We start from the raw sequence: 23,702 nt of genomic DNA, 5'->3' as shown, positions 1-23,702 counted from the left end.
AAGCTTTAGGAGCCGGCATCCTGCCAGCCCCCCGTGCCTGGCATAGTGAAGACGGCTCTGGCCCCCAGGACCGGCCAGGGGCGGGCGGCCTTCCAGCCCAGGCTCTCGGTGTGAGGGCCGGCAATGCAAGCTCAACGCAAAGCTCCAAGCTTTCCCCTGGCAGAGCCCTGCCGGCCGACAGACAGCAGGTGTACAGTACTGTGTCCAGCACCTCATAAAGGAACTTCTCCTGACTCAAATCCGGGAGATCTCGGGGGGACCCAGCCCATTCCTATCTGCTTGACGGTCCTCACGCACAAAGCAGGGCCTTGGGGACCACGCTTGTCCCCAGAACCTTGACACTGTGTCAGGCAGCGTGTCCACACATAAGCAACTGAGGGCTCCACGGTGCACATCACCACGCGCTAGCCACAAGACCCAGTCACAGAATGAGCGGATGAAGGAAATGTGGTGTATGTACGCAACGATGCTTACTCAGCTGTCAAGCAGAGTGGAACCATGTCATCTGCTGGAAACTGGACGGGAGCAGAGATACAGGAAGCAATCCAGTCCCACTAAGACCAGTTTTCTCTAACTGCTGGAAGCTAGGGAAACCAAACACAAGAACCAGAATCATGAAAGTAAAAGGAGGGCAACCAGGGAGGTACAAAGGGAAAGGACAAAGGAGAGGGAAGAAAAGGGGTAGAAAGGGAGGGGTGAATATAATCAGAGTGGATTATGAACATCTATGGGAATGTCATGATGAAACCCCTTCCCATGTACAATTTGATAGACGCTGATTGAAAGAAGGAAAGAGACAGATGGGAGGAGAAAGGGGGAGGGCAGATGGGAGGAGGGAAGAAAGAAAGGAAGACAGGAAGGAAAGAGGGAAAGAGGAAAGGGGAGAGGGAAGAAGGGAGGGAGGGATGGAGGAAGGGAGGGAGGGAAGGAGGAGACAGGGAAGGAGGGAGAGAGGGAGGGAGGGAGGGAGGGAAGGAGAGGGAGGGAGGGAAGGAGAGGGAGGGAGGGAGGGAGGGAAGGAGGGAAGAAGGTGATAGCTCGAGGGTAAGCTCCAGCCCTGAGACCCACAGGCTTGAAGGCCTGGAGCTCCTCCTGTCATGCCGCCCCTCTGCTCAGTGGGTGACTGGTTCCCGGGCGGAAGCCTCCTCTATGGAGAAATGTGGCGGAGGCACCAGAACACCCATCGCGATGGGAGAGGCCGCGCCCATACGGCATTCTCTGGCAAGCCTGGACTTTGCTGACGTGAGAGTTTTAAGACCTAACCAAAGCACAGGGAGTCTTTCCACACCGATCTTCATTTCTTTTTCTGCCGAGAACAAGGTTTTACTGACCACATTGTCCTCTGGAGGAGCCTTTGGGCCCGACTCAAACCGTGGCTCTGCCGCTAACTACAGATGGAACCTGGGCACCTCTGAATACCTCCTATGCCTCAGTTTCCCCGGGTGTAAAATGAAGGTTAACACCTGCCTTGTTGTGAAGATTAAATAAACTTACAGATGTAAACCACTTAGAACAGCATCTGATATTAAAATATTAGCCACTATCAAGTTTAACTCAAGTTTATTTAGCCAGTGAAACGTTTAGAAGGGCTTGCAACCAACATCCTTGAAGCAAAAGTGGGGACCATGATCTGAGGAAATTTTCTTCTCTTGTTGGTGCTATTATAGTCTGAACCCAGGGCCTTGAACTTGCTCGGTAGGCCCCCTGCCAATTGGCCAGCCTGGTCTGAGGTGAACTTCCATGGGTAGAATGCTGGTTTGGGGACATGTACCCTTTCAGTGGTTTCCAGTCTCTTGTCTGGAGTTTCTGAGAGAATGACTCCCATGTGTATGAACAGCAGGGGAAAGCCACTTCCTGTGGGCCCGGAAACAGGAAGTGCCCTGGTCTGCTTTGTTTTATATGGAAGGGGAACCAGACTGACCTTAGTGCATGGACAGCAATGTCGGGGGGCTCGGGGGCTTGGGTTTTGCATGTTCAGCCTGGTCAGATGCGAACACTCTCCTGGCCTGATTTGATGTTTGTCTCGTGGTGGAATAGCCACCCTGCGTCCAGCCTCACACAGAAACGCTTCCAGACCTCCATCTCTCTCCGACACCTGCGCACGGGCCAGCTTATCCAGAGCTCACAGGACAACTGGAGTGACAAGTGCGGACAGCATAGGGTCTCCATCCTCAGGTGGCAGGATCGCAGCAACTGAGCAGCAAAAACCACACAGAGAACCTGGGCTCCCAAGGGGTGCTGCTGAATGGACACAGACTGGCGCATGCCCAGTGCACACCATGCTAGTGTCTGTTAACCTCGCACCCTACAGAGAGGGCCAGCGGACCCCTACCCCACACAGTTAACTCTTGTCCCCTTTCCAGTCACAAAAATGAGCTTGACTATAACACATCCTCTCCTCCTACCTTGCAAATAATACCCGGTGAGTACCTGGAAGCCAGGTCTAGAATGTGCCCAGCAGGGAGAGTCACTCTGGCCAGTTCCCTTCTCTTCAACTAACTTCCTGACTGCCAGGGGCCTCCAGAGCAGGAGAGGCCCAGCCCGGGGCCAGTCAGGCCTGGGATGGGGGTCACACCGCACAGCCAGTCAGGAGTCCGGGGAGAGGGTCCCTCCACAGCAGGAAGCAAACCGGGTCATCTCCACAGCAGGCTCCGGGGTGCTATCTCACGGGGGACAGTCCTGGGTCGCTCTTGCCCTGCGCTAGGGCTGGTGCTGCAGAAGGGTCCAGCCCTTCTCCTCCTAAGCCTAGTACTGGGGGCTGAGGGAGCCCCCAGAATGCCCTGCTCTGTAAGCTGTGGTTTGAAGAACGGCACTCTTCTGTGTTGAACTCTGCCGGGTACATTAAGAACTTACCTAGCCAGGTGACTACAGTTAACAGTAATGCACTGAGTATCTGAAAGTGGCTGGGAGAGTAAATGTAAATGTTTGCCTCACAGACTGTGATAGCTATCTGAGCTGATGAGTGTTAGCTGGAAAACGGAACCGCTGCGGTGCACGCATGCATTAAAACGTCACGCTGTCCCCATGCTCATGTGTAGCTACAGTTTCTCAGTTGACAATAAAAAATGCTTAAATCTCGCCTGGATAAATAAATGGAAGCCAAGAAAAAATGTCAATCCAAGTAAATGGACACTTCTGGCATTGAACCAACTGATTTTTAAAATATGCATTTGTTTTCCTAAGGGATGGGACTAGTCAGGCATTGGCTAGTGGCTCACGCCTATAATCCTAGCTATTCATAGGAGGCTGAGATGTGAGAATCGTGGTTCAAAGCCAGCCTGGGAAATCCATGAGACTCTTATCTCCAATTAGCCAGCAAGAATTCGTATTGCAGGCATGGCTCAAGTGGTATAACACCAGCCTTGGACGAAAAAGTTGAGTGAAAATTCAAGCCTCTGAGTTCAAGCCTCAATACCAACACACACACACACACACACACACACCACACACACACACACATGCACACGCAAACAATATATAGAAATGGGTGAAAAATATTGATGACGCACTGGTAGCTGTCAACACTACAGACAGGTAGGTCCAGGAGGTTGATTTTTCCATCTACTTCTGTGAGTTTGAACATCTTCGATTAAAAGTAAAAAGCAAAGTTCTCGTGCCACAAAGCCAAAATGAGAGCCTAGTCAGATTTGAAATGCATCTTACAAACATTCCAGGAGAATTGGATGCTGGGGGCTCACACCTGTAATCCTAGCTACTCAGGAGGCTGAGAAGTGAGAATCGTGGTTCAAGGCCAGCCTGTGTGAGAAAGTCTCACCTCCAACTAGCCAGCAAGACAGCTGGAAGCAGAGCTGAGGCTCAAAGTGGAAGAGTGTTGGCCAGGAGTGGAAAAAGCTAATGGTTAGCTCCCTGGCCCTGAGCTCAAGCACCATTACTGGCACCACTACCCCCCCTCCAAAAAAAAGAAAAGCCAGGAGAAGTGCTTCCTCACTCAGCTTACATTTTTTGTAAGCACCATATTGAGAGACTCCACAGTGGCAGGAAAGGGGCCACACAAGGCCATGCAGGTTCTCGTGGCCCCGGGCAGCCATGATGTCTGGCAGCTCCTCCTGTGGCCCCTGCGCTCGCATTGCGGTGGAGAACTTGCAGGTCAGCCACATGGCGGGCTCTCTCTGGTGTGCTCAGCAGGTCAAACTCAGCAGTGAGCACTGGAACCCGAGTCCTGATGCCCCAGAGACTCCTAGATAGAATCTCGCTGAGCCCTGAGGCCGCTTCGCCAACGTAAACCACGCTTGCCCTGTGGCCTCCAGAAGACAACAGCCGGGTGACCAGGAAGCCCCTGTGCACCCACAGCCTTTCCTCCCTGAAGCCCAAAGACATTGAGGGACACCCACTAATGAAGGACGTCTCGGCCTCGGTCCCCAGCCCCCCTCCCTGCAGCAGCAAGAGGCAGGACTCCACAAACCTGAGAGAGTCCACACCCGCAGAGACGCACCTGCCGTCCACACACACACAGAGACGCGCCTGCCGTCCACACACACAGAGACACGCCTGCCGTCCACACACATCATCACACACACAGACACACCTGCCACCCCCCCACACACAGCTGGGCCTGCCGTCCACACACACAGAGACACGCCTGCCATCCACACATCACACGTACACACAGACACGCCTGCCGTCCACACACCGCCACTCAGCAGCCCCCCTGCCAAGGGTTGTTTGGAGAACCCTGAACTTCGGAGCATGGCACTCTTGCTAAACACAGATGAGCTCCTCAGAGGGTCAGTACACGTCCCTCACCTGCTCCACCCCAAGTCTAAGACAGACAGACAGACAGACAGAGGCAGAGACAGGCAGGTTTGTGACGGCGGCTGCTGGTGGCCGGCTGTGCGCGAGGGAAGCCTGGGGGTGGGAAAACCTTCCAAACGACGCCAGGACCTCGGGCTGTGCCGCCTTCGGAGGCCCGGCTCTCACCGGTCCACACGGAAGCTTCCCAGCCCCGTTCCTCCAGAAGCAGATATTTGGAGTGAGTACTTCCATAACCCTCCTGCAGACAAGCCAGCCAGCCTAGGTGAGCCCATGCGCTCCACGCTCAGAACAGGTGAAGGTGCGTTAGAACCAGTGAGAACTGGAAGAGTCCAGCCATCCGCCAATCACGCAGCATGGGCTTTTCCTAGAACCCCCAGCCTTCGCTTCACGCGTTGCCTCAGTATTTGAGGGAAGCATGGAGTCCTCCGCGCGAGAGGGGGGTGTCTCCGCGCGAGAGGGGGGTGTCTCCTCAGAGACCTGCAGTGACACCGCGGGGGGGGGGGAGGGGACAGTGCAGCAGGCGGCAGTACAGCTGGGCAGAACAGAAGCACACAGGGCCAAGACAGCCCACAGCCCACGACGTGGCACTAGTCCACACCACTTATCTCCTAGACGACCAGCACTCCCCGGGGACCCAGCTGGAGAGCAAGGAAGCTGTCCCACCCTGTGGCCTCCAGCAAAAAGGGAAAGGATGGGTTAGGCAGACTCCATGGGGCCCAACCAAAGGAGAGAAGACAAGCTCCCCGTGAGAAAGGGAAAGCTCACTGTTATCCGGCCCTGAGAAGAAGGGAATTCCAAGAGCCTTGGCCACCCAACAACAGTGCAGGAGGAAGTTTTAGAGCTTGAGCCAGTAACTTTCTAGTAACAGCAGCTCTGCTCTTATCATCTCTGGAGGGCCACCATCATTAAACGCTGCTTGGAGGACCGCCACCATTAAACGCTACAGTTTCTTTTAAAATAGAGATCCATTTTGGTTAATGAAGGGAAACAAGACTTTTGGGGGCCACGCCCATTTCTTTCATTAACACCCTCCTCCCCGAAAGATCCTATGGACTGTGCCACGGTGGAATGTAAAAACATCGGAGCCCAAACTCCATCTCCTAATGGAACATATGCATTACACTACTTCTGTTAATCATTTTAAAGTCCTCACTTATGAAAAAAAAAATGAACTATGCCGTTCCAAGTGGCTTCAAAGGAATTCTTACATATATATCAATTTTGCTTAACATCACTGCCATCCAACGGAAGGGCAGTTTAATCTCTCCGATGAAACTGTACTTTTGTGCCACGAAATTAATCTCTTCATTCTGATAAATGGGGTATGAAGTAGACACCGAAAATGGAATGGAAATTTCTGTGATTTTTTTTCCCCCCTTCAAGGCCATACCAAATGACCAAACTTGGACTTTTTAGTACAGAACCCAGTTGGAATAATCTGGTAATGATTTAATCCATCACTTGCTTCACATTTTGATTCTTGAGAATACTAGAGACATTGTATCAGGAAATCAAGTGACTGAAGGCAAGCCAGATGACTTTAGTTGGGTTTTGTTTTCAGGGCTTGTGTTCTGCTTTTGCTGTTGTTTGTTTTGCGTTGGTGTTTGTTTTGAGATGTAGTCTGTCCGTGGTTGGGTTTAAGCAATCCTCCCACCTCAGCTTTCTGAGTAGCTAGGACTACAGGCATGCATCACCACGCCATAAATTAGGGGTGAATGGGAATCGGAAATAGACGTACTTCCCAAGCTATACGTACACGTGTGTAGATCCTAACTGTGGTCAGTGCACACCTGTGGGAAAACAGATCAGAGATGCTCACAAGGTCTGTGCAAGCCGTGCCACCCAGAACGCAAGGGATCAGTTCATCCCTGCCATCTGTTAGCTGGGGACACCTGCAAGCCGGCACCGCGACACCCCACGGCTCCAAGCCGACTCCCCGGGGGCCTGGCCGGCTTCCCAGCAGCCCTACCCGGGGTCACTCTTTTGGCGCCCGGGTAGACAGACCTTCCGCACACAAAACTATCCGGCCGTGTACATGGCTGCCTCCCCGGGCCCAGGCCGCCACGCACGGTCTGCCGTGACCCAAAGAGCCACACACACGTGGGGGGGGGGCTGTCCCCCTGGGCAACAGCGCCTTCCGGGTCTCCGTTTGCTCATCCGTGGTATGGGGATAAAAACGGGGCACCCATAAAACTGTGCAACTTGGGTGCGGCGCTGCCTCCAAAGTCCCCCCCACCCCCCCCAACACTGGCAGTGCCAAGCTTCTGGGGTCTCCGGGAGCCATGCTGTCCCCCCAACACTGGCAGTGCCAAGCTTCTGGGGTCTCCGGGAGCCATGCTGTCCCCCCAACACTGGCAGTGGCAAGCTGCTGGGGTCTTCGGGCGCCATGCTGTCCCCCCAACACTGGCAGTGGCAAGCTGCTGGGGTCTCCGGGCGCCATGCCCCCCCAACACTGGCAGAGCCAAGCTTCTGGGGTCTCCGGGCGCCATGCTGTCCCCCCCAACACTGGCAGTGCCAAGCTTCTGGGGTCCCCGGGCGCCATGCCGTCCCGCGGCAGCTCCGGAGGTGACAGCCCCGCGCTCGCTCCCCACACCGGGGGGTCCCAGACCGGCTCCCCGAGTCCGTCCCGGCGCCGGCGCGGAGCCCAGGGCGGGCAGGTGCGCGGGGCGCCCGGGGGTGAGCGCCGCCGGGGGGGGGGGGGAACAGCCCGGCGCGGACGGCTCCCCAAGAGCCGAGCCCTGGGGACGGGGGAGCGCGGCCCGGGACGCCCCGACGGTCGGCTTCCCATGCCGGCCCGCCCCCGGCGCCCCGGGACGACCCCCGCTCCCCATTCTCCAGTCAGGGCCACCCCCCCCACACCCCCGGAGAGCCCCGCCGCGGGGTCCCCGCCCGCCCGCCCGCCCGCCCGCGCGCCGGGCCCGCCGGACTCACCCAGCGCGGCCACCGTGCCCGCCTCGAAGAGCAGCGCGTCGCCGCGGCCGCGCGCCTCCAGCAGGACGCTGCTCCCGCCCGCGGGCTCCAGCCGCGCCAGCAGCCGCAGCCCCTTGCTCAGGGCCATGGGCGCCGGGCGCCGGGCGCGCAGCCCGCCGCGGCTCCTCGCCGCCCCGAGCCGAGTTCCGGGAGTTTCCTTCCCCGCGCGCCGGCGCTCGGGGCCCGCGGGCTCCGCCCTCCTCCTCCTCCTCCTCCTCCCCCGCTCCCGCTCGCCCGCCCGCCCGCCCGCGCCGCCCCGGGCAGGTGAGGGCGCCCAGCCGCCCGGCCCCGCGCGCAGCCCCGGCCCCGCGCTCCCCCACCCCCCCCAACGCGCCCCGCGCCGGGGCCCGGGCCTGGCCTGGCCGAGCGCGGAGGGAGATTCCACGCGTTCCTCGCCGCGGAGGAGGCTGCGGGGGCGCGGGGGGCGTCTTCCCGGACGCCCCGCAGCCTTATATGGGCAGCCCCTCGCCCCGGGGCCCCTCCCGCCCGCCCCGCTCCCTCCCCACCCCCCCCGTCCCGGGACTCCCCTCCGGTTCCCTGCGCGGACGGTGCTCCATCCCCTCCAACGCCGCCCTGCCCTCGAGGGCACTGGGCGCAGGAGTGGGGACGCGCGCCCCCCCACTCCCCAGGACCTGGCCCTCCCTCCTCCCCCGTCACAGGTCACCCCCCCCCCCCCCGCCCTCCCCTCTGGCCCCTCGGGGAGGGGCCGCCAGGCTGCCCTGGAGTCACCCCCGGGTGGGGCTGGAGTTCTGTGTCCTTCCCTTGCAGTGGCTTAGCCGGATGGTCCCCCATCACCACCGCCCACCCCCCTCCCCCCCCCCAAATGAGCACCCGGCTCCTCTCTCCCGGCGGATGGGATGGGGCCCCACGGAGGACCAGAAAATGATGGGCCAAACTGTTGGTCCGTTGGGCTTGCCCCAGGCAAAGCAGAGAGTCCCCTCCTCCACCCCCAGCAGGACTTCACCGATTCCCCCGACAGCCCTGGGGCAGGGACTTGGGGGGCTTGAGAGCGGCCCAGGCCGCAGCGCCTCCCCGCAGGTGCCAGGGGCCGGGTGGGACCCCAGGTGAGAGGCTTGCAGCCTCCTTTGGGCGTTGGAGGAAGCGGATTAGCCTTTGCTCCGCTTCCCTTCAGTGTCACTTCCTCCGGAGAGCCTTCCGGAATCGCCCTGGTCCCGGGTGACAGGGTTTCTCTCCTGGATGGAGGAGCTGGTTCTCACTGGCTGGCAAGCATTTCTCTATTTCATTTCTCTTAGCCCCGTTTTACAATCAGCAAGGACTTGGAGGAGGATATTAAGATTTATCTTGTCTGTCCGACTTAGCATCATATAATTTAAAGGTCTGCCCTATGGCATGCTATACATAGCTTAGATTTCTTCAAGACCAGCACTTAGAAGATGAAACAGTAAAAAAAAAAAAAAAAAGATGATGAAACAGTATTTGTACCATTGGGGTGCGGGAATGGTGGGGGGGGGGGGACACATCTCCCAGTTGCAGGAGGCAGAGGTCTGAGGACCACAGCTCAAAGCCAGCCTCAGCAGAAAAGCCCAGGAGACTCTTATCTCCAGCTAATCAGCAAAAAACTGGAAATAGCTGTGGCTCAAGTGGTAGAGTGCCGACCTTGGGAGAAAAAGCCAGGCAAGAGTGAGGCCTTTCGCTCAAGTCCCCATATCCGTGCGCACGCACACACCCTACAATAGCTGAAGACTCGAGGAGCCAAGAGCTTGCTGGGCTTCGGATCCCTGCCCTCTGGTCTCAGCACAGTCAGCGGGCAGCAGAGGAACCCTCCCCCACCCACCCCCAGACACTGCCTTGTTGTGCGGGCCCCACACCTGGCACTTTATCAGTGGAGCGTAAGAGACAGGAGGCACTCTGGAAGACCAGCTCTGCCACCTAAAGCACAGACACGCCCTGAGGAATGAGTGGCCCTTCTGGGCAAGAGGATGGGGCATGCCTGAGCCTCCTCCAGGAGGGGGTAGGTGGGGAAGGGCAGGGAAAGAAGAAGCTGATCTCACCTGAGTAGCCACAGTAGGAAAAGTAACACTGGGTGGGCAGGGTAGCCAGCAAGTTATCAAAGCAGAGACTTGGGGGAAGGTGGAGTCCTCCCCCCCCCAATCAAGGGAACCTGGGTTAGACCAGGTCATGAGAGACAGGTCCACACAGAGGGAATGTTAGGCTGAATGTCATTATGAGACACTGGGCCGGGCACCAGTGGGTCACACCTGTCATCCTAGCTACTCAGGAGGCTGAGATCTGAGGATCTGAGGAGAATTATTAGCCCAGGCAGGACAGTCTGTGAGACTGTTATCCCCAATGAATCACCAGAAGTGGAATTGTGGCTCAAAGTGGTAGAGCACCGGCCTTGAGTGCAAAAGCTCAGGGACAGTGCCCAGGCCCAGCGTCCAAGCCCTACAACTGAAAAAAAACAAAAGAAAACTTTTATGCTCTCCACCCCCACCCCACACCCGTGAGCAAGCATAAAAAAGGCCATAGTCCAAAGGCAGCCATCTGCAAGCCAGGACTATTGATCCTGGACTTCCCGTGTCCACAGCTGGAAGAAACAAATCCACCGTTTTAAAGCCCACCGTCTGTGACGGCAGCCTGTGCTGCAATGGAGGGGGACTCGGTGCCTGGTTCTGAGGCGTCACAAAGGCGCCCCGTGCTTAACAGAATGGGATGCAGGCTTGCTGGCTTGACTGCAGAGCACAGATGGGAGGGGCTGCACCTGCACATCTGATCTGGGTTGTGCCGTCTGAAGCAGGCCAGCCAGAGGGAAATGACAGAAGTGCACACAGTAGTTCTCTGCCCAGAGCTGACGCGGGCTGGAGGGAAGGCTGGTGTCTGCAGCCGAGGAGGGTGGGGAAGGAGAGACTAGCAAGAAGTAGGCAAGGAAGTAGAGAAGGCAAGGGTGCCCCTTGGAGTCCTCGGGACCCACTCAGGGTCCGCAGGCAGGTCTCCAAGCACGAGGACTTCAGAAAAAACAACACCAGGGTTTGGTAAAAGGTGATGGAGACCCAAAAGGGCTGGACCACACGGCTGCGTGCAGAGAATGGAGCAGGCAAGTGCGGTGCAGTGCACACAGCCGGCTAGTTCCTGAGGCCTAGGTGGGAGAAACAGGAAATAAACTCAGAAGCAGAGCTGGGTGTGGTGGGTGGTGGCAGCCACGCCATCTCCTCAGGAGGCAGCCGTCGGGACCATCACAGCTCCGCCAGCCTGGACAAGACCGTCTCAACCAATGGGCCCTGGGAGAGCTGCTTCAGGGCTGTGCGCGCAGGGAAGGGGGAAGGGCAAACGAGAGGATCGGGGTCCCAGCTGGCGGGGGCGTGGACGTGAGACCTTAGAAAAGAAGCCGGTGGCTGGGGACTGCTCGGGAAAGCTGGGCAGAGGCTGGGGAGAGATCTGCCCTCTTGAGGCAGGATGGCGGGCAGGAGGGATGCGGGAGGTGGCAGCCATGGGCGCTTGGAGGCGAAGGACAGGGACAGGCCTCGCAACCGCGAGGGAGCTGGGTGGCAGCAGGACGGCTCTGGCTGCCCCCGAGTCACAGGAGTGAGAAGCTGACTGAGCCCTAGCGCCAGATGTCAGGGCAGAGGCCACAGAGGAAGAAGGGCCCCCCTCCCCCATCCAGCCCCCACCGGAGGAGGAGGCCTGCCCTCCCCCAGGCCGCTCTGCCCATCTGCCCGTTTGCTCCTCCCAAGGACCCTGTCTCCATCTCTCCCCATCTCTTGTCGTGTTCCTGGCTGGGTACCAGCGTTCTGCACTAACTTGTACGAGGACCCTCCCCCACCCCCACTCCCCCTCCTCACTGCAGGCCTATGCGGAGATCTCACACCTGGTGGCAGGATCGGGGGGAGTCTGAGAGCACTGTTTAGGGGGATGGGGACCAGGCCGGAGCTGCCCACTGGGCATTGGTGGCCCAGCTTCCCCTGGGCAGTGTTTCCTCCATCTCCCGGGCTCTACTTCCAACTCCCCTGTGGCGACACGCACGGCTGCACACACGTGCGGCGGGGGAGGCGGAGAGGCTGTGGGCAGCAGGCTTCGAGGCAGGCCCCACTCTTCCCACGAGGCTGGCCTGGCTCTGCTGCCCCCCCCCCGCCCTCCCTCCCGCTGCCATCTTCCATGTACACTGACCTGGCCTGCTCCTGAGACTGTGCGAAGCCCCAGTTCAGGGCCCCCCATCTCCACGTCCTCCTCAGCTGCAGGTCCTCCACTGTGCGGCCCTGCCCTCCCCCCGTCAGCAGCCTCGCTCGCCCACCTGTGCAGGCTGAGCCCGAGCCCAAGCGTCTGATGCTCAGTCCCACGGCGCGAAACACTGCGTGGGATTTGAACACCTGTTTGGGAGATGGGGAGGAAACTGTGCTGGATAGATCATGAGTAAACGGCCATTTGGCCAGGCCCTGTCTTGGTTTGTTGGGTTTGTTTTTTTTTTCCCACACCAAAGTCAAGAATCCCAATCCCAATCGGTGACACACTTATAATGCAAGAGAAAAGTGGAGTAACCGCAGTTGTTGGAGGTGTAGAAGCTGCTGGAGTTCTGGGCTCTTTATCTTGGGCGGCCTGAGGCGCAGGCTCAGTGAGGTCTGCCTTGCCGGGCAGAGGGGACAAGGATCCGCTGGGAGGAAAGCAAGCCAGTTCCTGGTTGTGCTTCCGGTGTCTGTCAGCACGTAGGCAGCTGTGCCTTGGCCAAGTCACCCCTGTGGGTGTTGGGAAGGGCGGCCCGGTGCCCCCTCCCTGGAAAGCCTGTCTGGGCTTGTGGGCTAGGCGGGCCAGGCGCTGGGGAGCAGCTGATAGGGATGGCTGGTTCACAAGTTCATTTGCTGTCACTTCCTGTAACAACGGCACTCAGCGCACTAGCCCCGCCTGGCTCACAGGCACACATGGCGTAAGCCTGCCTCCGCGGACACGGGAGTTGCATGGCCGTCCACAGGCAGAGCCTTTAGTCTGTGACCTCTCAGCCCGACAACAAACTCTCCAGGGACCCCAGATACCCAGACACAAGCCCCAGCCAGAATGTTCTGGACAGTTCTGTTCTTGGAAAACCAAGGCTCACAATTCCTTGGCCTCCGGACCCCAGAGCTTCCTTTCTTTCTAGTGTATTCCTGAGATTCAAGGCTGCTGTCTGGGTGGAGAGATGCAGAGTTTGGAGATGTGGGCCGGCAGCCATGGGTCTGGGACGAGCTAGCCTAGTTCCCTCCCGGCTGTGTGTCTACCCCTCACCAGAGCTGGACAAACAACCCAAAGCCCAGCCTGCGTGGGGGGGGGGGCTCCGATGCCAGGAAAGGATGAGGGGAGAACCCAGAGGGCCAGCAGGGATTTCCAGAGCAGATTCTGGCTATCCCTTGTCCCCCAGGGAAGGTTGGCAGGGTCTCTGCCACCCGGAACAGCTGGCGAACAGACAGGTAGGGCAAGGAGGGCGCAGCTGCAGGCCCTGCCCCTTCAGGGAGAGACAGCCTGTGTCCTTGTCGTGATTCCGCCTCAGAAATGCCCCTCTTCTGGTTGGGTTTCGAGATTGGAGAGGGAGAGGGCAGGAGGGAACCAGTCCTGGGGCTTGAACTCAGGGCCTGGACGCTGTCCCTGAGTTTTTGTGCTCAACACTAGTGCTCTATCTAACACTTGAGCCACAGATACACTTTTGGCTTTTTTTTTTTTTTATTTTGGTAGTTTAGTGGAGATGAGAGTCTCACAAACTTTACTTCCTCAGGCTGGCTTCAAACTGTGGTCCTCAGGGCTGGGGATATGGCCTAGTGGCAAGAGAGCTTGCCTCGTACACATGAGGCCCTGGGTTCGGTTCCTCGGCACCACATATACAGGAAAGGCCAGAGGTGGCGCTGTAGCTCGAGTGTAGAGTGCTAGCCTTGAGCAAGGAGGCCAGGGACAGTACTCAGACCCTGAGTCCAAGCCCCAGGACTGGCAAAAGAAAAATTAAATTTTGCTTCACCATAATGCTAATTTTGACAAGTAATACTGCAAAAATTACTGTATGGTGATTGATTCCTTTTGGAATAAAATCAATTTAATTAGGTTGCATATACATGTTGTAGCCTGCAACAGGTATAAATCTACAACCCAGCTGAATGTCAGGATTACAGAAGTGAGCCACCACACCCTGCTTTCAGTCTTTCTCTCTCTCTGTGTGTGTGTGTGTGTGTGTTTACGTGGTTACTGGGGTTTGAATTTAGAGACTGGGTACGATCCCTTAGTTTTCTGCACAAGGCTCCACTGTTGGCTTTTTGCTCATTAATTGGAGATAAGTGTCTCAGACATTTCTGCCCACGCTGATTTCCAACCTCAATCCCGGAATCCTCGCCTCCCGAGCAACCAGGATTGCTGACCGGAGCCACCAGTGACCGGCTCAGAATCGGAAGTCAAGGAGAATGTACAGGTAGCCAGCCAGAGCAGGCCACCCCGACTGCAGCCAGCGCTTCATTTCTCTCGATAATCCTGCTTCCGCTTGAGCCACCACACTGCTATTCAAGGTGGGGGAGAATAAAACGGGTGAAAGTGAAGTTGTATTTGTCTCTTTTGTAAGAACAACACGAGCACTCTAAAGACAACTTTTACTGCAGCCTCATTAGCCACCACGCTGGCACAGGGACTCGGTGGCCTCACTGGAGACGACTCCAATCCCGACAACAAGGGGAGGGAGTGAATGGGTTTGGCTAGATGACCAGTGTCTGGTCTGTCAAGCACAGCTGTCATCAAGAATCTGATTACTCTTTCAGCGTAAGGCTTCATGCTGCCTTAGAAACTCAGGTATAAATGAATTCCCCAAATTTGTAACAAAAAATAATACATTAAGTCAGGCACTGGTGGCTCATGCCTATAATCCTAACTACTCAGGATCAGGCTTTTGAAGCCAGCTGGGGCAACCAAGTCCATGAGATTCTTATTTACAATTAAGCATAGAAATCTGGAAGTGGTGCTGTGGCTCAAGTAGTAGAGTGCTAGCCTTGAGCAAAAAAGCTCAGGGACAGCATCCAGGCCCTAAGTTCAAGCCCCAGGATGGGCACAAGAAAAGAAAATGCATTATATGAGCTAGCAGCGTGGCTCAAGTGGTAGAACACCAGGCGAGCAAGCAAGCCGAGCAGGCCCTTAGTTCAAACCCCAACCTGCTCCCCCGGCCCCCATAACTCATTTATTCTTCTTACTCAGTGTCATTAGTTTCACCCTTCCCATGTCACTGACTTCCTCCCGGAGCAAATAGTGGAGTGGCCAGGGCTGGAATCCTTTCTTGCTTGTGCAGGAGAGCACCAAGGCCTTACTAGGCCTTCTTCAAGGCCGGAGGCCCCCAGCGCCTCCCCCGGGGCCTCTGCTCACCCCGCCTCCCCGTGCCGCTGGCTGGCTTCGCACTTGCTGTGTTTGTGACAACCTGTCTTCCTGTGGGGCATGGGCGAATCCAGCCGGCAAGGGTGGTTTCCTTGCTCACTGACTCACACCCAGCTCACTGGTCTTTCTGGCAGGCTCCAGAAAGAGGAGGCTGAGTTACTACACATACACAGGAAGTGTGCGAGAACAGGTGGGGTGGAAGAGAAGCTGAACAAACATGACAGAGACATCACAGATCCAGCTGGGTAGCTTTGGTAAGCTCAGAACGGAACAGGACTGGGCACTGGGAAGGGGAACGGCCGGGGCTCACTCAGCTGGCTCAGCTAAATCCGACATCTGCCTCCTCTGGCTTCCTCCAGACCCTAGCCAAGCCAGGCGGTGGTGGTGACCCGCGCCTGTAATCCTCCCTACGAAAGAGGCTGAGACCTGAAGATCAAGATTAAAAAACAACAACAAAAACAGCTCTAGCAGACAAAGCAGAGGGACTCTTCCCTCCCGTTCACCAGCAAAAAGCTGGAAGTGGAGTTATGAGTTCCCCCCACCCCCCCCGCAAAAAAAAAGCCAAGCAGAAGTGCAAGCCTGAGTTCACGCTCCAGTACCACAGCCCCGACTCTACCCTGCCCTCAGAGAGACCGAGACCGAACTCAGGGGCCTCTTAGTTGCCAGATCCAAGCTCCCAAGCCCAGAAAGTTTGTTTTTATTCAGGGCTGTGTCTGTCGTGAGTGATGGTCTGGGTGCTTCACATGTTTGAGGCCCCAAGTTTGATAACCAGCATGGCAACACACACACAAAAGCACCCTGGCTAAATTAGGAGGTATTGGATGATTCTCGACCACCCATGCTCCGTCCTAGGGCCTGTCGGTACCATTCATCACCTACGTGTGGGAGCCGGCGACTCAGCAGCAAAGCTCTGGCCAGCAGGGACTCCGTGCAGTGGCTCCCAGCAGGCTTTGCTCTTCCCCAGCCCCACTCCGCCCCGCACCTCTGTCCAAGAGTTCTGGGGCCACTCGTGCTGCATGCGGGAGAATTGGCTCAGCTCCATAGCCATCCTTATTCACCGAGCAGGGCTGGACAGGGAACAAGGAGAAGGCGACGCCTTCCATGTCTGCCCTCCTCTCTGCTTTCCTTCACTCCTCTCTGCCACAGGCCTGCGCTTTCTTCCTTTAACCTGTAGAAACCTTTGCCCCACGCGGTGGTGGGTGCCACCACGGGCAGCCCAAACACCTCACCGCCGTCCCATCCTCGTCCAGGGTGTAGGAGCCCCTCCCCCCATGCTGTCCCACAGTTCTGGGGAGGAGCCCCTGGGGGCCCTTTGCCATGACAGCACGGGTTGTCACACCTCGTTTGCCTGCTGACCAGGGAGTGAGCTGGAACTTGTGAGGGCTGAGGGGAAACTGACCAGGAGCTGCAACTCGCCTGTGGATGGTGACATCCCGTCCAGGTCTGCAAGGCAAGGAAACGGATTGTGTCTTTAAAGCATCCACTCTAAACCTTTAAGGATCTAAGGAGAGAGAAAAAGCCTTTCTCCAGGGGAAAAATAAAAACCAGCAACAAAATTCCACACACAAAGTTGGCCTCTGATCCATGTGCTTCAGCTTCATCCAGGCCTTTTCTTTCTTTCCTGATCAGACAAGGCCATTGCGTGAGAATTCCCATGTTAGCCAGGTGCAGGTGGCCCAGGCCCGTAACTCTAGCTACTGAGGAGGCTGAGACCTGAAGATCATGGGTTGGAAGCTAGCCCAGGCAGAAAACTGGACTCTTATTTCCAGTTAACTATTCAAAAACAAAACAGGACAAACAAACTGGAAGTGACACGGGGGCTCAAAGTGGTAGAGCACTAGCCTTGAGCAAAAGAGCTCAGCGACGGGGCCCAGGCCCCAAGTTCAAGCCCCCAAACCAACAACAACAATAAAAAAAAAAAAGAAAAAGGAATTCCTATTTTAGAAGTTACAAAAAGCTGCTATCAAAAATCCTTTGACATGTGGCTGGAAAGCCTCACCTTCGGATAACTGTGCCTCTCCCCTCTTAGGAAAGCCAGAGCTGACTTCATGCAGAAGAAAAGGATCAAGAGCAGATTCCTCAGGGACGAAGTGCGATTTGCCGGGTCCATTTCCATCCTGGCCACATGCTCAGTGAGTGCTACGGCGCCACGCGGGGTGTGGCTACACGGAATGGCAGGATTATGAGCCATTTAAACACATTGAGGATTCCGTCTCACGAGGATGAATCGTTTCTTTGCTTCAGTAAATGTTTGTGTTGCCCCCTGCTCACGCCAGTGTGGATGGACAGGTTTCCATATGGAATATTTTTAAATGTTCCTGTTTCTCTCAGACAACAGCTTGAGACACCTGTTTATGGGCTCAGTAATGGGGGGGGGGGCACACCAGTCAGGGTGGACGGAATAGCTCCACTGTGTAATGAATCCAAATCTCGAGACTCACGGAGCTGCTTATCTCTTACTCAGCCAAGTATCATTTCTTCCATGTGGCCCAGCCTTCTAAGTCATTTCACTTTAGATTAAAAAAAAATTGTGTGTGTGTGTGGGGCTTGAACTCAGGGCCTGGGCACGGTCCCTGAGCTTTTGTGCTCAGGTATTAGCAGCCTGTCACCATGGCCCCACTTCTAGCTTTTTACTAGTTAACTGGACATAAAAGTCTCATCACTGACTTTCCTACCTAGGCTGGCTGCGAACCATGATCCTCAGATATCAGCCTCCTGTGTAACTAGGATTATAGTCGTGAGCCACTGGCACCAGGATTAAACTTACTTTTAATCTACAAATTGTTGTACAAGGGGATTACAACATGTCCATTTACACGTGCCACGTCTCTGACCGGTCACCCTCCCACCTCTCTCTTCCTTCACCTTCACATTCCCCACTTTTTTTTGTGTGCCAATCCTGGGGCTTGAACTCAGGGCCTGAGCACTGTCCCTGGCTTCTTTTTGCTCAAGGCTAGCACTCTGCCACTTGAGCCACAGCGCCACTTCCGGCTGTTTTCTATATATGTGATGCTGGGGAATTGAACCCAGGGCTTCATGTATACGAGGCGAGCACTTTACCACTAGGCCATATTCCCACTTTTTTGACATATAGACGTTGAGTATTATGACTGTATTCATCCCCCCCCTCCACTAACTTCTCTCCATTATGCATCTGTTAATGGTTCAAAGGCTTTAGGCATAGGGCTCCACTCCCGCTTACACTGTAGTTAGCCAGGGCCGTCTCCCTGGAGGGTGGTGGTCGTCCACACAGGAGAGAAATCATGTGCCTTTTGTCTTGGTGGGCTTGGCTTGCTTCATGGAACTTTTTTTTTCCAGATTCATCCATTTCCCAGCAAATGGCATAATCTCACTCTTCCTGATGCTACTCTGCCCTTTTTGTCAGCATTCCAGTCCCCCCGGGAAGAGAAGAGCTAGAGAGAGGAGGGCTGGCAATTATATGCTCCTAACTACATTTCTTTGACCAAGACAAGTGTGGTATAGGATCTGATGGGGAAGTGAACTGGCCAGAAGGAAGAAGGGAATCCAAGGATAAATGTTACAATGTCTGCCCTAGGGACTACAAGAATGCTGGAAACATAAACCATGTTTTCTGTGACTAAGAAAACCACCCCCACCTTAGATTGTCCACAGCCAGCCTTGGTGCAGGATTGCCAGGGGCAGTGCGGACTTGAATGGCAGAGAGAAACAAGCTCAGCCCCGGGAAGGCTACAGGTCCGTCCTGAATGCAGTTTCAGGGCCTACTACACAGAAGCCTCAAGCAGAGAGCCTGGCGGCCTCACTATGTGGGAAGGAAGAGGCGAGGGGAGAGAGCTTCCTTTATCCATGCTGTTCTAACAAAACGTCCTAAAGCAGATAGCGGACATGCAACAAACACTCGTTCTCAGGCCTGGAGGATGGGGAGTCCCAGATCAAGGCTGTGTCTGAGGAGGGCTCCTCCTTACAGACGGATCTTCTGGCTGTGTCCTCGCATGGCCCAGAGCAGGCCTGCCCTGGCGTCTCCTCCATAGAGGCGCGAGTTCCACTCCCGAAGGCTCTGCCGGCAGACACGGGTGCAGCCGTGCACAGAGGAATGGGCGGTCCCCCAGGAGCGTGTGTGAGTGCAAATGAGGGGAGCCAGGGATCCAGAACCCCCACCAGGCTGGATGTAGGACAGACAGTCCCAGCCACAGGGCGAACACGTGAATATAGGGCACCTGGCAGGATCCTTGAAACAGTGTCACCTTAATAGGAGACAAAGTTACTTTATACTAAAAGGCTGCTCCCTTCCCTCTGGAAGGCTTCACAACGAGCCCCCATCCTCAACTGCAAACAGCCCCCCCCCGCGACCCCCAACTGCAAACAGCCCCCCCCCCCGCGACCCCCAACTGCAAACAGCCCCCCCGCGATCCCCAACTGCAAACAGCGCCCCCCCGCGATCCCCAACTGCAAACAGCCCCCCCGCGACCCCCAACTGCAAACAGCCCCCCCCGCGATCCCCAACTGCAAACAGCCCCCCCCGCGACCCCCAACTGCAAACAGCCCCCCCCGCGATCCCCAACTGCAAACAGCCCCCCCCGCGACCCCCAACTGCAAACAGCCCCCCCGCGATCCCCAACTGCAAACAGCCCCCCCGCGATCCCCAACTGCAAACAGCCCCCCCGCGACCCCCAAATGCAAACAGCCCCCCCGCAATCCCCAACTGCAAACAGCCCCCCCGCGACCCCCAACTGCAAACAGTCCCCCCCGCGACCCCCAACTGCAAACAGCTCCCCCCGCGACCCCCAACTGCAAACAGCCCCCCCGCGACCCCCAACTGCAAACAGCCCCCCCCGCGACCCCCAACTGCAAACACCCCCCCGCGACCCCCAACTGCAAACAGCTCCCCCCGCGACCCCCAACTGCAAACAGCCCCCCCGCGACCCCCAACTGCAAACAGCCCCCCCCGCGACCCCCAACTGCAAACAGTCCCCCCCGCGACCCCCAACTGCAAACACCCCCCCGCGACCCCCAACTGCAAACAGCCCACCCCCGCGACCCCCAACTGCAAACAGCCCCCCCCCCCGCGACCCCCAACTGCAAACAACGCCCATTCCGCAGCGGTTCCCCACTCCGCTCCTCTCCCTGGCCTCCCGGTCTGTGGCTCTGACCTGCACCCTTCACCTTGGGGCGTGGACTGGTCGCCATCCTTTGGTGACTGTTTTTTTTCACCTTGTATGATGCTTGTGTCCTGTTTGCTTCTAACTTTTAACCATTTTTGACTACTTTCAATACTATATGGCAGTACTTTTGGACTCCCGCCTTTAGGCAGCCTCTCGCTATCCCCTCGGAAGATGTGGGTCAGGGGATGGGCCTGGGCCTCGGCCTGCGGGGGGGGGGGGGGAGAGGTGGGGGGGTCTGGGCACTGTGTGCGTCTCTTCTCAAGCATGCGTGTAACCCCCCCTCCCCCCAGAGAGGCATCTGCCTGCAGTGCCCGCAAGTGACACTGACCACATTCTGTGTGACAGCAAGGCCAGCCTTGTTCTAGCCAAGGCCTGCGGGGCATGGCAACCACTCGGTGGGCTGACACTGGGGGGCTGATGTTCTAGGGGGTGGGGGACAAGCAACTGGTGTCCCCTGCTCACGTGGACGGACCTTCTGTCCCACCACGCCTTGCCACCCTCTAAATATGCACAGCCTAGGTCTGTGAAGCTGGTGGAGAGCTGCAATTCTAGAGTATCTAAGGGACTATCTACAAGTGATTAAAAATGAAACATTTGGGGCTGGGGATATGGCCTCGTGGCAAGAGCGCTTGCCTCGAATACATGAAGCCCTAGGTTCGATTCCCCAGCACCACATATACAGAAAACGGCCAGAAGCGGCGCTGTGGCTCAAGTGGCAGAGTGCTAGCCTTGAGCGGGAAGAAGCCAGGGACAGTGCTCAGGCCCTGAGTCCAAGGCCCACGACTGGCAGAAAAAAAAAAAAAAAAAGAAACGTTAGCACGGGAGACCCGGCTTTGTCACTGAAACTCTGCTACCTGAAGGAGAGTCTTCCAAGTGCCTCATGGATTATCTTCCGTTTTGAGTCCTTTTTACTTTTCCTCGCTCACCGTGGGCTACTGCGGTCCTGGGGTTCCACGGCGTCTCCTCTCCCACGTCCTGGGACCCCCCCCCCGCCCGTCCAGCGGCACAGGGGAAGGGGCCCGGGCCGCACGGCGCCTCCTCCCAGCGGCCCTGGGAATTACCACACGCTTCCAGGACTGGGAAAAGACGTGGGACCATTTTTGGCAGCTAGAACAAGAAACAACAACAATAACAAGCAAAAAAGCACCAGAGTGTTTTGAAAAAGTATTTGAGAATTTACTGTACAGTTTTTTAAACAATTTATTTATATGTTGGCTTCTACATGCTTTTACATTTGTGTAAAATATACATATTCTTTACAATTTGTACATATATTAAATGGCTGTGTCATAAACATTGTTCTATGGGATTTTATAAAAGAAAGATCAAGTGGGGAAAACTACTTATAAAACATGAACAAAACCCGTGCTACTGAAGAACAGCAAGTTCTCACGTTCATGTTCGCTGAGTTCCTCATCTACCTAGTTTTTGGTTTCACTTCTTTACGTGGGCCCAGACGTGGCGTCCTCTGGACTAGGATCAGCAGGTCGGGTGGTAAGGCAGTGGTGGCGGGCGGGGCTGGCCTGCAGGCGGAGGCGGTGGGTGGGCAGATCAGCGGTGTACCGGGTCAGGACACCCCCTCTGACCGTCGGGATAAGCACTGCGTCGCTCTTCACGCCACTGCGGCTTGTGCAGGCACTACTCCGTGCAGTCCTAAACGCCCTCACTTGGGGAGCAAGGGCACCCTGGTTTTCACCACGGCTCTCTACCACCGGGCCCTGAGCAGCACGCCGCCTCGCGGCTGCTGGGCAGGCGCTGAGGTGAGGCACGAGGCCGGAGGCTCTAGGCAGCCGTTCCTCCTGCGGCTCTCGGGCACTGCGGGGGCGCACGAGCCGGGGAAGCGGTCGGGAAGTTCCTAACTTCCTCTTTCTAGTAGGAAACCTGCCTCGCGGGAGGACCCCGTGGATCTCCGGGGGAGCAGCGCGGCTCCGCGACCCCGCAGGCAGGCGAGGGCGGACAGGCACGGGGCCCTGCCACGCATCTCAGGGATGCAGGGAGCCTGGGGGGCCCGTGTTCCCCCTCCTGAGATAGAGCACTTGAGTGACAGCTGTGTCATGGGGGCGGGGGAGGGGCAGGCTGTCCTGAGCAGCCAGGAACCCAAAGGACCAAAAGTTATAAAAATATACAAACATATATCTTTTTATTCTGGCATAGTTTATAATTTTAAGAAAGCAATTAGTGATTAATTATCTGACATTGGGTGACAACTGTAAGATCACTGTAACGTAAACTTGGATTCTATGGAGACTGTCTGTGGAGGGCACCGTCCCCTACGCTCCATCCCAAATCCTGACAAACCCGAGTAAGGCCGTGCAAAGATCGAGACGGTTTCCACGGGTGCAAATCACACGATGCCCGTCCGCGGCGGCGTGCTGCGTGTGCAGGCAATTCACTAACAGAAAACACTGTGGAAAACTCTCTCTTGTTTTTGGTTTTCTTTCTGTTTGTTTCTTTCGGGTTTTCTCTTTTTTTTTATGAGGGAGGAAACTAAGACGACTCTGGTGACTGCCCAAGTCAGAAAGAAGCACTTCGGCGTTTCTTCATGTTCCGTTCGCTCTACAGGACGGGGAAGCGGCCGAGGGCCTGCCTCAGCTTCTCTGCGATCTGGCGAGAGAGTGGAGTGACATGGAGACAGGACGGCCACCCGCGCCCCATCGCCCCCCCGCCCCCAGTCCACGCTCCCCCCGCTCCTGACACCGCCCGCTCTGCGCTTCCGGGGGAGACTTCCTCCCCACGCTGCCGGCAGTGGGTACCGCGGTGCAGGAGGGAGCCCGCCTCCGGTTCCCAGCGCCCGGGGGCTGCGGCGGCTCAGGCCCCGGGCGAGCCTCGTGGAGGACCGCAGCCAGCGGGGACTGCGGACGGACGTGCGGACGGCAGTCGGAGCCCCGGGGCCGCAGTGCGGTCTCACGGACCCCAGGCCTGCCTAGAGGGCCCGGACGGCTCAGCTATTCCTGGTGTCCTAACTTGCTCCAGTGTGTGGAAGAAGTCAGTAGGTTTGCTTCCGGAGCAGGAAGGCCACACTCCGGTAACTGGAGTTACAGCTGATGGGTGGGAAGGCTTGGTTAGATGGGGATGAGTAGTTTTGATCAGAGCCGGGCACTGGCGGCTCCTGCCTGTCATCCTAGCTCCTCAGGAGGCTGAGATTGGAGGATCGCAGCTTGAAGCCATCACGGGCAGGAAAGTCTGTAAGACTCTTAACTGGAAGTGGTGTTGTGGATCAGTGGTAGAGCACTAGCCTTGAGCAAAAAAGTTTAGGGACAGCACCCAGGCCCTGAGTTCAAGCCCCATGACTGACACACAGACAAAAAAGAGAAAGACAAAAAACAACCCAAACTACTTAACAGGAGTCTTTAACTCCCATCTCTTGCAAGAAGAGTAGGAAACACTCTGGTCTGTTCCTCCCCCGCCCATTTCTCCCTACTTTAGCAAAACCCTGTTATACCATGATGCATATGGCTAAAACTTCAAGAAAACTGACTTAGAAACGAACACGAGTAT

The 23,702-nt window shown here is 56.6% G+C and overlaps 2 protein-coding genes across 6 annotated transcripts in view; both read right to left on the bottom strand.

The window, feature by feature from the left end:
- The window catches only part of Synj2 (synaptojanin 2), a 72,005-nt gene extending 64,117 nt beyond the window's left edge, over positions 1 to 7,888 (bottom strand). For all 5 annotated transcript variants that reach the window (XM_048354368.1, XM_048354365.1, XM_048354367.1 and 2 more), the window contains exon 1: positions 7,705 to 7,888. In XM_048354368.1, the coding sequence (XP_048210325.1) occupies positions 7,705 to 7,831 (127 nt within the window). In that variant the 5' untranslated portion in view covers positions 7,832 to 7,888. The remainder of the gene's footprint in view (positions 1 to 7,704) is intronic.
- A 13,498-nt stretch (positions 7,889 to 21,386) lies between these two features.
- The window catches only part of Snx9 (sorting nexin 9), a 55,238-nt gene continuing 52,922 nt past the window's right edge, over positions 21,387 to 23,702 (bottom strand). Inside the window, exon 18 of the mRNA XM_048354372.1 lies at positions 21,387 to 22,808. Within this exon, the coding sequence (XP_048210329.1) occupies positions 22,761 to 22,808 (48 nt within the window). The 3' untranslated portion in view covers positions 21,387 to 22,760. The remainder of the gene's footprint in view (positions 22,809 to 23,702) is intronic.

This window comes from Perognathus longimembris, chromosome 9 (genome assembly GCF_023159225.1).
Source record: "Perognathus longimembris pacificus isolate PPM17 chromosome 9, ASM2315922v1, whole genome shotgun sequence".
NCBI lineage: Eukaryota > Metazoa > Chordata > Mammalia > Rodentia > Heteromyidae > Perognathus > Perognathus longimembris.
Note: the sequence above shows the minus strand (reverse complement) of the source record. Positions and strands in the feature narration are given on the sequence as shown.